A 13620-nucleotide genomic window follows, 5' to 3' on the forward strand; every position below is an offset into this window, starting at 1 on the left:
ATTCAGGTTCAATGGGGTCACAGACCCCCCCCAGCAGACTCCTTGACTACTTTTAACCCCTCTAATCTAATTAATCTTACTTCATCTACTTCTTTTCAGTCATTAAACAAATTTTCACCCAAATACACTACTTTAGCAACATCAAAAAAGTTTTTAAAAATAGGGTTAATTAATGTCAGATCACTACGTTCCAAACATCACATTATTAAAGATCTTTTAACCAATCAATCACTTGATCTTCTTTGTATTGTAGAAACCTGGCTTAAGGAGGGTGATGAAGCTTATTTGTCTTATGCTTCTCCCCCTAACTATAACTATTGTTTTAATCATCGCACAGATAAAAAAGGAGGTGGCCTTGCAATCATTTACAAAGCCAACTTATCCCCAGTAGTTGAATTCACTCAAATCATTGGTACTATTGAATATATTCAATTAAAACTTAATTCGAATCCAAATATTAAATTACTTCTACTATATAACCCTCCTCCAATTAATCAATCTTCTTTCACCCAGTTATTATCTATTGTTTCAAATTTTGTTACCACTTCACCTTTTACTATACTTCTTGGAGATTTCAATCTCCATTTCGAGGATAAATCCAACCCTTATACTTCCGAATTTCTTGTTCACATGAAAGATCTTGACCTTATACCCTTCAAAATTGGCCCAACACATATCAAAGGACACACTCTAGATATGATTTTTGCCTCAGGGGAATTATTTGATAATTTTTCAGATCTAGAAATCTTAAAAGTCCCATGGTCTGACCATAGTCTAATTCAATCAACACTAGTTATTTACCCCCCTCATGATCCCTTTAGATCTCCCAAGATTATTAAAGTAAGAGACTTCCAAAATATAGATGACTCGCTTCTCGTTACACCATTACTGGATCTGGACAACTTTAAATCTCTATCTATAAACAACCAACTAATTACCTGGAACAACACCTGTCAATCTCTTTTAAATAAAATTGCTCCTATAACAATTAAAACTATCTCACCAAAAAAACAAAAAAACCCCTGGTTCAACTCTTCTCTTGTATTACTAAAACAACAGTTACGTTCAGCTGAACGTAAATGGCGAGCCAAACCCACATCAAACAATCTGGAAACGTACAAAAATCACTCCCAATATTACCGCCAAAAGATCAACGATGCAAAAAAAAAATATTACAATAAAAAAATATCTATGACTAAGAATTCTTCATTACTTTTCAAAATGTTAAAACAATTAACTACCTTTAAACTTAAACCGGATATTCCTGTCAATGATTCACTCACAGCTGACTGTTTAGCTGATTTTTTTTATACAAAAATTAATACTATCAAAGCTAATATAACCAACAAAACTCCTGCTATTTTTGATGAAGATCAAATTAATTTTCAAGCTACATGCTCCAAGTTTATCATTCCTACTCTATCTGAACTAAGACAGTTATTTCAATCAATAAAACTTAAAGGTTCTAAAAATGAAGCATTTCCTCCTTTTCTACTTAAACGATATTTCTCAATTTTCGGTCCAATTATTCTACAAATTATCCACAAAAGCTTGTCAACATCATCAATTCCAGAAGACTGGAAACATTCAGTTCTTCTACCAATTATCAAGGATTCTAAAACTAGTACTTGCGACTGTTCTAACTATCGTCCAATTGCGAGTCTTCCATTCCTAGCTAAACTAACTGAAAAGGTAGTTTTTCAACAGTTATCAGACTTTGTAGACAAAACTCATGTCTTGCATCCCAATCAAGCAGGATTTCGCAAGAATCACTCAACAGAACACTCTTTATTAGGTCTCGTTACTACTATTCATTACTTTCTGGACCAACATAAATCTGTCATTCTCATTTCCTTAGACTTAGCGGCAGCCTTTGACACTATTGATCACCATTTACTACTTCACCGCCTTTCTTCCATTGGCATCAAAGACCAAGTTTTAGATTGGTTTCAGTCATATTTTACCAATAGATCTTCTTCTGTACACTTTAACAATTCTATCTCAAAGCCTTATCAAACAAATTATGGTGTACCTCAAGGGTCCATATTGTCTCCATTACTTTTCAATATTTATCTGGCCCCTCTCTTAACCCTTTGTCAATCTATAGGATTTACAGTGTATGCCTACGCGGATGATTTCCAACTTTTACACCCTATTGATTCTTCAAGCTCCCAGGATATACTTGAAATCAACCGTAAGCTGGCCAAAGTTCACGATTGGTTGAACAATAATCAACTTTCTTTAAGTATCAATAAATCTACATCTATGCTTTTTTCAGGGAAAGAGGGTGTACAACTAATCAACCCAATCTTAATAGATAACAAACCTCTATACCTCACTACCAATACAAAAATCTTAGGCGTCATTTTAGACAATAATCTTTCTTTCAGACTACACATCAGTGCTTTGGTGAAAAATTGTTTCTATAAACTAAGAATGATCCGTTCATTGGTTCCCCTTCTAGATTCATCTTCACTCAATACTTTAATACATTCTCTAGTGATTTCAAAACTAGACTACTGCAATTCCTTGTTAAAGGGGGCATATCTTAAGGATATAAGGCGCCTCCAAATCATACAAAACACTGCAATAAAGGTAATCACAGGTTCCAAAAAATTCGATCATGTTACACCGCTGCTTCAAAATGCTCACTGGCTACCAATTTCATATAGAATTACCTATAAAATAGCACTATTAGTCTTTAAGACATTAAGAAATAATACACCTGCATTTATAGACAGGCTTCTGATCCCTTACAGCCCCTCTAGAGTTCTCAGATCATCTTCACAAGTGTCCCTTTATGTTCCCTCTTTGAAAGTCATCGGTACTCGCCGTGACCTGATTTTTTCAGTTACAGCCCCTACTATTTGGAACTCACTTCCTCTTCATTTAAGACTTGAACAAGATTTGAATAAATTCAAAAATAGTTTAAAGTGTTTTCTTTTTAAAGAAGCCTTTAACTAAAAGTTTATTTTTCGGTTCATTCCTAATGTTATCATTTTATATTAAACTCTGAGTATATATCCCCTTTTTTTTAGATTTTCAAGTCTGTAAATCCTTTTCTCACATTATCCTCATGTTCTAACCCAATCTGATTAACTCATCTTGTTTTTTGTTTTTTTTTATTGTATTTATTCTTTTCCCTCCTTTCCTACTGTTCCATGTGTTTGTTACCCCAGTTTGTTTTTTAATTTTTTAAGTAATTATTTTTATTTACGATGTATTTGTGATTTTAAGAAATCCAATTTTATTTCTTTGTAAAACGCTTTGTATCCTGAAAAGCGTTTAATCAAATAATTTAATAAACTTGAAACTTGATTAGCCTAATGGTTAGTGCAGTGACCTGGAGGAACCAGGCTTGATTCCCACTGTAGCTCATTGTAACTCTGGGCAAGTCACTTAACTCTCCATTTCCCCAGGTACAAAATAAGTACCTATATATAATATATAAACCACTTTGATTGTAACCACTGAAAGACGAAATATCAAATTTCATCCCTTTTCTCTTCCCTTTTATAGGTACTGATGCTGAATATTGATAGCAACTAGGTAACCAGAGTCAGATTATTCAGCTTCAGTACCTGGATAGGTGCTGGCACTGAATTTACAGGCCTAATTCAGCTGTAAGTGATCAGTGTTTAAAAAAACTCTGGCTGTCACAGGCTGAATGTTGCCTCTCTTATGTGTTCATTTATTGTACCCTACTAAAAAATTACACTAAGTATGCAATATCACATAAAACAAGGGGAGAAAGCAAATATATTATCCCTCCCCCCCAAAAAAAAATAAAAATTACAAAACAAAACTTAAAATGGCTGGGATTAGAAGGAACAGGAACCGAGCATCATTAAAATGTGTTAGTTACCGGCGTATTTGTTGGGTGAGTAGGTACTGCATTTCTTGAGAATGCAGTATTAGCTGGTGCATATTATTTACCAAAGTGCCTGTTTTGGGATCCAAGGTGAAAGAAGAATTCACAAATTTGGGGTTAGATTTGGAGTTGTCAGGGAGGGGCTCACTGTTTCGGTACCAGCGGTACATAGAATTTGGTCGTCCCTCATTCTCTCTGCAATGAAGCACTGCTGTCTTGCCCACTGGCACAGCATTGGGTACGCTGCATCTTGGAGTAACTGGTTTCACTTTAGGTAAAAAAGATAGACATGTTATAAATAGGTTTTACAAGCAGAATTCTATCACCAAAAAATCAGTCCAACCCCAAGCTTTCTCACTAGAAAGAGCAAGCCAGAATAGATAGTCCAAAGGCAGATTTATTATAGAAACAACATATGAGGTGTTAAAACATATGTCTTATTTGACCAAGTTTCATCCCACTTGGGGCAACCTCGGAGGCAATAGTACCAGATCAATGAATGTACCTGCAAACACCAATCTGGTAGCAGTTTACAATCACCCTCAGTTCAGCTTACATAGTGAATCACACAGATAGGGGCAATACACTTAAATCATTCAAAAGTCGAGTGATAAAGGAAAATGTCTAAATGCAGAAAAAAAATCACTCTTGGTAATGTTTGTAAGTATACTGTATCAATAGTTCATAAACTATTAACAAACTTTACGCTCAGAATCATGGAGGCAATAACTGGGGAAAACCCCCAACATTACTGCCTCACCGCCCAATCATCACGTATTCAAAAATGAAAAGGATTTCAAATATGTAAACTTATAATGTGCCACTAGGGCTAAACTTATTTGCTTGGGTAAGTCTAGTTGAAAAAGAACAGTAAACTTATCTTATAGCTTGCATGTTCCGACGTGCCACGTTTCGTTCCTGCTTCAGGGAACCAATGATGATTTGCATAAAGTTTCTGATAACGGGCTTGAATGATTCAGTTCCCGGAGCCAATAATGCAAACTTTCAAGGCATTGCTAGGGCTCGAGCTCAGGCTAGATACACGCGCTGCCCAGGGAACCTCTTAGCATTAAAGTAAGTCTTGCGCTCCCCCTCATGCTGTTGTCACTATAGTAAATTTGCTTTTGGACTATGTACTCTCTGGTTTGCTCTTCTTGTTGCTTTCCAGGAGTTGTGAACTTGTTGCTTTTTTGTTGTTTAGGACCAACTAGAGAGAGTAAATTTTCCTGTCTGTTTGTGCTTTTTGGCAAGTAAACAATTTATTTGCATTCACCTGTTCCACTCCACCCAGGATTTTTTTTTAATGTTTTATATTATTCCATCTTTATTGAACATTCCAGAATATGAGTACAAACATTACTAACCAATAGCACTATAGCAATTTCTAATATCTAGAGTGAAATTTTATATGTAAACTGTACCAAACATGAAAAGAACAAAATAAAAACTAAAATCCAATCCATAATCAAATGCCAAAGCTTCATTTACAAATACAGTGGAACCTTGGTTTGCGAGCATAATTCGTTCCAGAAGCATGTTCGTAAACCAAATTGCTCGTATATCAAAGCAAGTTTCCCCATAGGAAGTAAGGGAAACTGCTTTGATTGGTTCCACCTCCTCCCCCCCCCCCGAGGCTACCGGCGCTGCTCCATTCTCCCCCCCCTTGAGGAATCTGACACTGTTCCAAACCCCTCCCTGCGATCCAGCTTCCCCCCCTGCGAACCGGCATCCTCCCCTCACTCGCATTGCCCCCCTCCACCACGATCCTACTTCCCCCCCCACCCCCGAGCAGTCAATGACATTTCCTTTACCCGACTTGGCACCAGTGCCGGTGCCTGAAGATCCTGGGCTGGGCTGGGCTGGGCGGTGCGTCGGAGATCCTCCTTCTTCTGGGCTGGGCTGGACTGGCTTTGAGCATTTACGCATGCTCAAAGCCAGTCCAGCCCAGCCCAGACCAGAAGAAGGAGGATCTCCGATGCACCGCCCAGCCCAGGCCGTGCCAGAAGAGGGAGGATCTTCGGGCACCACACTGGTGCCAAGTCGGGTAAAGGAAGTGTCATTGACTGCTCGGGGGGGGGGGGGGGGGAAAGTAGGATCGCGGTGGAGGGGGCAACGTGAGCGGGGGGGATGCCGGATTGCTGGGGGGATGCCAGATCGCGGGGGGGGGGGGCGTTCGTAAAGCGAGGCAAGCTCGGTTTACGAGGCACCAAGTTTACAAATGTTTTGCTCGTCTTGCAAAACACTCCCAAACTGGTGCACTCGTAAACCGAGGTACCACTAGCAAGATCAGATCAGACCTAAGGTTCAAACCCAAATACAATTCCCTTGACCCCCTCCCCCAAGCCTTCATGGTTTAGAATGATTTGTAAAGATACTTTTTCCTCTGTGGACATCTTACAGATGTAGCTATAGGGGTAGAGTTGGATATATTACTTGTAAGGTACTCAGATAATAAACTATGCAACCTCTTACCTTGAAGGGTGCACCAGAACTACCATTTCTCACAATTATCCTTTTGTCTATTCACCATGAATGTAATCCTATCATTTCTACGAGTTCCTCACCTACCTCCCCTCCATAATTGGAAAATAGGACTCTGGAATTTCTTCCAGGCTCATACTATTGTTATCTTTGTGACTAAAATTAAAGTCATATTAATTAAATTAAAGTCACCTAACCCACTCTAAACCTTCTAGGAAGTATCCCAGTAAGCATCTATTCCACCTAGGATTTTATGGTCCTCAATCGTATCTCCCTTAAAAGAACATAAGAGTTGCCATACTGTAACAGACCAAAGGTCCATAAACTCTAGTATCCTGTTTCCAACAGTGGCCAACCCGGGTCACAAGTACCTGGCAAAATCCCAAGGAGTAAAATGGATTTTTGGGGGGCGTGGCTTGGACGCGAATTCTGATGGTTGGGTGAGAGAGTAGCTCCGTGCAAACAAGCTCTATTTATAGAAAATACTACAAAAAAAATTAAATTTTAAAAGGGAAAAAGCTGAATATTATCAGACTATGGCATCTAGCAAACAGAACAAATGCGATTCGGGGGCTGGAGGATCCGGTACAGGAAGCAATAAGAGATCAAAACCAGAGCCGGGAACTCCTCCTTCAAAAGTTCCGTTGCCATCAGATGAAAGCCCCGACGTTATGGAAGAATTACGGCAAATTAAAGAAATCGTATTAGACAGCAATAAAAAGTTACAAAAAGCAATAGATGATGCTGCAATTCTCACAAAAAGAGTAGATGTGGCAGAAAATAGAATAAATATTTTGGAAGACAATTCAGAGCAATTAAATATGGACATAAGAAAAAGCAAAATAATATGGAAGGAGGTCGAAGAAATTAAAAGAGACCTTGAAGACAGCCGGAATCGTGAAAGAAGAAATAATTTAAGAATCATCGGAATGCCGGAAGGGGTGGAAAAAAACGATCCTATAACTTTCCTGGAACAGTTTCTGCCTAAAGTGTTCCCATTAAAATTCAAGACTGCATTAGAAATCGAAAGGGCACACAGGATACCAGCACAGAAGAAAACATCTCAAACAGGTCCAAGGACTTTAATTTTTAAACTTTTGAGACATCAACAAGCAATAGAAATTTGTCAACTTGCCAAGGAGATCAAAAATCTCAAATGCCAGGACGCAAAAATACACATTGTCCCTGACTTTGCGAGAGAAACTGCATCAAGAAGAAAACAATTCCTGGATATGAGACCCCAATTAAGATCACTAGGGGCCAGATATGGGCTCCTTTATCCAGCAGTAATGAAAGTTACAATCGCAAATAAAACTCTAAATTTTTCTGACCCTAAAAAACTACAAGATTTTCTCGAGCAATATGAACAACCAATGACCTCTTAAAGTCATCTAAAGGGAATTTTTAATTATCATTTATATATATTTAATTTATAAATATTAACTTTTGCCAACAGAACTATACAAAGAACTTCGGTTGAGACTTAGAACTTTTATTGCAACGGAATAGAATCGCATGAAGGTGGAACTACAATTTGAACAACATGAACATTCTTAACAGCGAAGCAAGATGAGAACATACAATCTTAAGAAATCTTAAAACACATTTATGAATTTATTAAATACAAGTAGACTTACATGTAAGGCTGTGATGATGGCAGTGATCCGATTGAAATTTGCATAAGATACGATTTTTATATACTCAATGACCTTATATTAAAAGAGTCGCTGATTGGATATAGAAAAGTTAGGGGTGTTACTTACAAGGGAAGAAAAGAAATCCTTCAATCATATTAACAAATATAAAGTCATGAGTAAAAATAGAAAGGATTGGTTAAAATGGGTGATTTCCTGCTAGAGGAGGTACTTCCGGTTTAATTTGCGTTTCAAAATATGTCCGAAAAGATTCTATGCTGAACGATCTTATTTTACCCTACAGGCTCTCCCGGTATGATTCTAGTCTTCATCTTTATGATTCTTGGTGCTTTATACTTGTACCTCATAAAATTATTTATATTTTGATATGTCAAGAACATGTCACTTTGTTACGTCGGGGCTATATTACCGTTGCTTAAGAGAATATATTTCCTGTGATGTTAACTAAAAATCTTAGCCCATCCATATAACAAGATCTTAATTTTTACCGTTGATGGGAGGGAAGAGGAAGGAGAAAAAAAAAAAAAAAAAGCGCGTATGAATGTAGTTGTTGAAAGTTTATTTATTTATTTTTTTTTTTAAATATTCGATTTCTGTTTGAAGCAACCTCAGGACCAAAAAAAAAAAAAGGCAAGATTAGATGAGGATTTCTTCATAAATCTGGAATAGACCTTAAGTTCTTATAGATTCTTTTAATACATGTAAAAAGATTTTTTTTTAACATCCCTTAAAATTTAATATTAGGAAGACAATTACTATACAATACAATTCAAGCTAAGCCATAGAAATGGACCCATTATTAATGCAAATTTATTGGGAGTGAAGGGGAAATAACAATCTATCTCTTATGGTAAAACTGATATGTCATGTTTAAGTTTGAGATTTATAAGATAAAAAAGAAGAAAAAGGGTTATGCTAGATTAAAAAAAAAAAATAGTTTAACTGATACAGTGAAAAATTTATTGGTAGTAATTATAGTTAAATTTTGTAGTAGCTTGTGGGAGTTATTTATACCTAACCTCAACCTGCGTATCCAAGTTTTCGTATTTAATTGGGGATGGGTGGGAGGGGATGGGGGGGAGATATATAATGGAGGGTTGGGTGAGGGTGGGGACATTATAAAGTATTTTATGTATTGGGAAAAATTACTAAGAAAAATTATTTACTGTTTAATTTTGGGAAAAAAGTATTATAAAAATATAAATGGATCTTAAAATATTATCTTTGAATGTTAATGGTCTGAATCATATGATAAAAAGGAAAAAAGCATTATTATTTTTAAAGAGGCAAAATGCGGATATATGTTTCATACAGGAGACCCACCTTTCACATATTGAATCTAATAAGCTAGAAGGAGGTTGGGTCAAGCACTGTTTCTTTTCTCCAGCTATAGGGAAAAAAGCGGGTGTTGCTATTCTAGTGAATAAAAAATGCTCTGCTTCATTCAAATTAAAGGCATCGGATACTAATGGAAGATGGGTGAATGTGGAAATGAGAATGGGAAATACTACCATGACGTTGTTTAATATATACGCCCCTAATTCGAATCAAAATGAATTTTTTAAGACTCTTCAACAACTGATTTTGCCACTGGCTACTTCAAATCTAATAGTAGCTGGGGATTTCAATGCTGTTATGGATCCTCTATTGGATAAAAACCCAAGAAGATTTATGAAATCTTTGGGATTAGATAATTTTGTACAATCTTGCGATTTGACAGATATTTGGTGAGTACTTCATTTTGATGGACGGGAATTTTCTTTTTGTTCTCATGTTCATAATTCTTTCTCAAGAATAGATTATATTTTTATTTCAAATCATTTGATACATCAAGTGACACAAGCTGCCATTGATCCAATCATTTTATCTGATCATGGTGGAGTATGGATTGAAATTAAGATTACAGATCAAAATACTAATAGACCAATTTGGAAGTTTGACATTGTTTGCTGATACATTATTTTGTGAGAATCTTCAAATAAAAATGAAAGATTATTTTCAATTGAATGATAAGGACGAAATCTCTATGGAAATATTATGGGATGCTTTTAAGGCATCAATGAGAGGACAAATAATTTCTTATTCTGCTTATCTTCAAAAACAGATTAAAAAAAAATTTTAAACTTAGAGAAAGATATTAAATTTTTAGAATCTAAACTTATAGAAAAATGGGAATATTCTATTCAACAAGAATTGTTAAAGGTTAAGGGCAAGTATAATGAGATTTCATCTAAGTTGATTAGGAAAGATTTATTTTCTCAGCAAGCATTGTATTATGGAAACTCAAATAAGGCGGGAAGAATATTGGCAAATTATCTTAAAGCGAAAAAAAGAAAATCAAAATTAATTGCCATTAAAGATGAAAATGGTGAAACAGTTACACAAATTGAGCCTATTTTAAACCAATTCCTAAAGTTTTATAGATCTCTTTATTCTTCCGAGACTTATTTAGACAAAGAAAAAGATGGTTTAGAATTTTTGAAAATGTTAGAGGGTCCAAAAATTCCTGAACATGTAAAACGAAGCTTAGAAGAGCCAATATCATTAAAAGAATTAGGAACAGCTTTGAAGTCCCTTAGAATTGGATCCGCTCCAGGTGGTGATGGATATACGGTAGAGTTTTATAAAACATTTCAAAATTTCCTACTACCTTATTTATTAAATCTATATCAGTATCAACTTAATAAAGGTTCTATTATTGGCACTATGGCAGAATCTTTAAATATTGTTTTGCCAAAGCCAAATAAAGATCCTACTTTGGTTTCAAACTATAGGCCAATATCTTTAATAAATATAGATGGTAAATTACTAGCAAAAATTTTGGCGTTAAGATTGGCTAAAGCTCTTCCTCATATTATAGGCATGCATCAAACAGGATTCGTTGCTCAAAGACATTCATCTCATAATACCAGATTGGCATTCCATATATTATATTTAACAAAGAAAATGAGAGAGCCTGCTTTTGCTATTTCTCTAGATGCAGAGAAAGCTTTTGATAGAGTAGAATGGACCTTTATGTATCAGACATTGGAATGGTTTGGTATAGGTCCTGGATTCATACAAATAATACAAACGTTGTATAGTTCCCCTTCTGCTAGATATTAATAATACTTTTTCAGAAAAATTTAATTTGCAGAGGGGAGTTAGACAAGGTTGTCCCTTGTCTCCTTTGTTGTTTGATATTGTTTTAGAACCCTTAATATTGGCTATCCAACAAGTAAAGGAAATACAGGGTATACCACATTCAGATAGAGAATATAAGATATCTGCTTATGCAGATGATATACTATTATATTTGAGGAATCCAGAATCTACCATTCCATATTTACTAGAGTTGATTGAGAAATTTGGAAAATTTTCAGGGTATAAGATAAATTGGAATAAATCAGAAATTCTTCCATTAAATGTACATTGTAAAATTCCTTTTGCTCGAAAAAGCCCAAACTCCTACCATCACTGAACTGAAAATCAAAAATACCAAATACCCAATACAACCCGAACTAAAACTCCTAGGAGTTACGATAGACAGATGTTGCACAATGCAGCCCCAGATCAACAAAACAACCCAGAAAGCTTTTCTAACCATGAGAAATCTCCGTAAAATCAGAAAATTCTTTGACCAAGCACAATTTAGACTAATCGTCCAATCCCTAGTCTTAGGTCTGCTGGATTATTGCAACTCCCTATATCTTCCTTGTCCAACCACTATGATAAAACAACTCCAGACCATACAAAACACCGCCCTCAGATTGATCTACTCACTCAAAAAATATGATCACATAACAACTGCCTTCTTAGACTCTCACTGGCTACCCATACAAGCACGAATCCAATTCAAATTCCACTGCCTGATATTCAAAGCATTACACGGCTCTTCCCCCTCCTATCTAAACAACCGCTTAAACTAAATCTCCACCTCAAGACACAGAAGAACCTCGAACCCTTTCGCCTTCCCCCCACTCAAAGGCACACAATGCAAGAAAATGTTTGACAACCTTCTGGCAACACAAGCAGCAAAAATCAACCATTCCATCTCCAATCTTATGACAATATCAGACAACTTCAAAACATTCAGAAAAGAAATCAAAACCCTGCTTTTCAAAAAATTCATCCAAATATCTTAACCCCTCCTCTTTTACCTCCAGAAGATTCACCTACCTTCAGATAACCTTCCCCCAAATTACCCACCTTAACACCTTCCAATTAAACAAATACCATAAATAGATTGTAACCTACCCTCTCTAACTACATTCCATATGTATTTTTCATACAGTTCTTCACTGTCAGTTTAATTTCCATCCTATAAGTTCACATAGAATTTTTCTTTTTTCAACCATCTTTATTTTCTCTTCTTTATTAATTTCCAGGTACTTTAGTTAGATTGTGAGCCTTCGGGACAGTAAGGGAATTTTTTAAGTACCTTCTTACTTCTCATTTATAATCTTAATGTATATTTTCTTCAAACCGCTTAGAACCTAACGGATGTAGCGGTATATAAGAAATAAATTACATTACATTACATTGTACAAAAAGTTTATTCGATACATTCTCTTTTGTTTGGAAGGAGGATGCTATTAAATATCTGGGAATTTGGATTACAAAAACAATGGATGAAACAATGAAAATTAATGAAAAATGTCTATTACAAAAGGTGACAGAAATGTGTGAGCAATGGAATCCTTTGCATTTATCTTGGTGGGGAAGAGTACAAACTGTAAAAATGATGATTTTGCCTGTAGTTTGTTACCAAATGGGGATGATACCAGTTTTCTTTCAAGACTCTTTATAAAAAATTAAATAGGATTTTGACAAAATTTATTTGGCTTGGTAAAAATCCCAGAATTGCTTTAGTGTCGTTGCAAAGGCCAATTGTGGAGGGAGGGGTAAATTTTCCCAATTTTTATAGGTACCATCAAGCCTATATTTTACGTCAAGGTATGTATTGGATCCTCCCAGAGCCCACTGATAATATTCCAGACTGGTTCTGGTTAGAATGGAGACTTATGTTTCCCTTGCGTCTTAGTCATTTAGTTAGTATCAAAATGCCAAGGTTATATAAAGCTGCAAAATGTGGCAGGAAAATTATTATTATTGTATTATCTATCCAGTCAAATCTTTATTGATGTAAAAATAGTAATTGTCTGGATGTACATAAAGCTCTCTTTCCTTTTCAAAAAGACGCCTCAGCCCCACCACTCCGCCGCTTAAAGTGTTTCATATCGCGGGAAGCATATTGTGGTGCTTCATCATTGGCTGTCAATTTTTGAAACAAGTTTTATATAAGTTATTTTTTCTTTACTTTTTTCTTTAGTTTATCATAGAATAAATATTTAGTTGGAGCTAGTTTATCCACTTATATCCTTTGGAAAGTAAATAGTACTTAGTACTTATCTCAGCCAAAGACCCAGGGAGTCAGACCCGACATGTTTCACACGTCCTGGTGTTTTATCAAGGGTCTCCCAAGGGTGCCGCTGTCATCCGACTCCTGTAGTTATGAGAATAAGATCTCATACAGGAGTCGGATGACAGCGGCACCCTTGGGAGACCCTTGATAAAACACCAGGACGTGTGAAACATGTCGGGTCTGACTCCCTGGGTCTTTGGCTGAGATAA

The 13620-nt window shown here is 35.9% G+C and overlaps 1 protein-coding gene across 1 annotated transcript in view; it reads right to left on the reverse strand.

The window, feature by feature from the left end:
• Positions 1-13620, reverse strand: part of JAM3 (junctional adhesion molecule 3) — a 147306-nt gene that overhangs the window by 21906 nt on the left and 111780 nt on the right. Inside the window, exon 5 of the mRNA XM_033918892.1 lies at positions 3937-4139. Within this exon, the coding sequence (XP_033774783.1) occupies positions 3937-4139 (203 nt within the window). The remainder of the gene's footprint in view (positions 1-3936; positions 4140-13620) is intronic.

This window comes from Geotrypetes seraphini, chromosome 13, assembly GCF_902459505.1.
Source record: "Geotrypetes seraphini chromosome 13, aGeoSer1.1, whole genome shotgun sequence".
In the NCBI taxonomy this organism is placed as follows: Eukaryota; Metazoa; Chordata; class Amphibia; order Gymnophiona; family Dermophiidae; genus Geotrypetes; species Geotrypetes seraphini.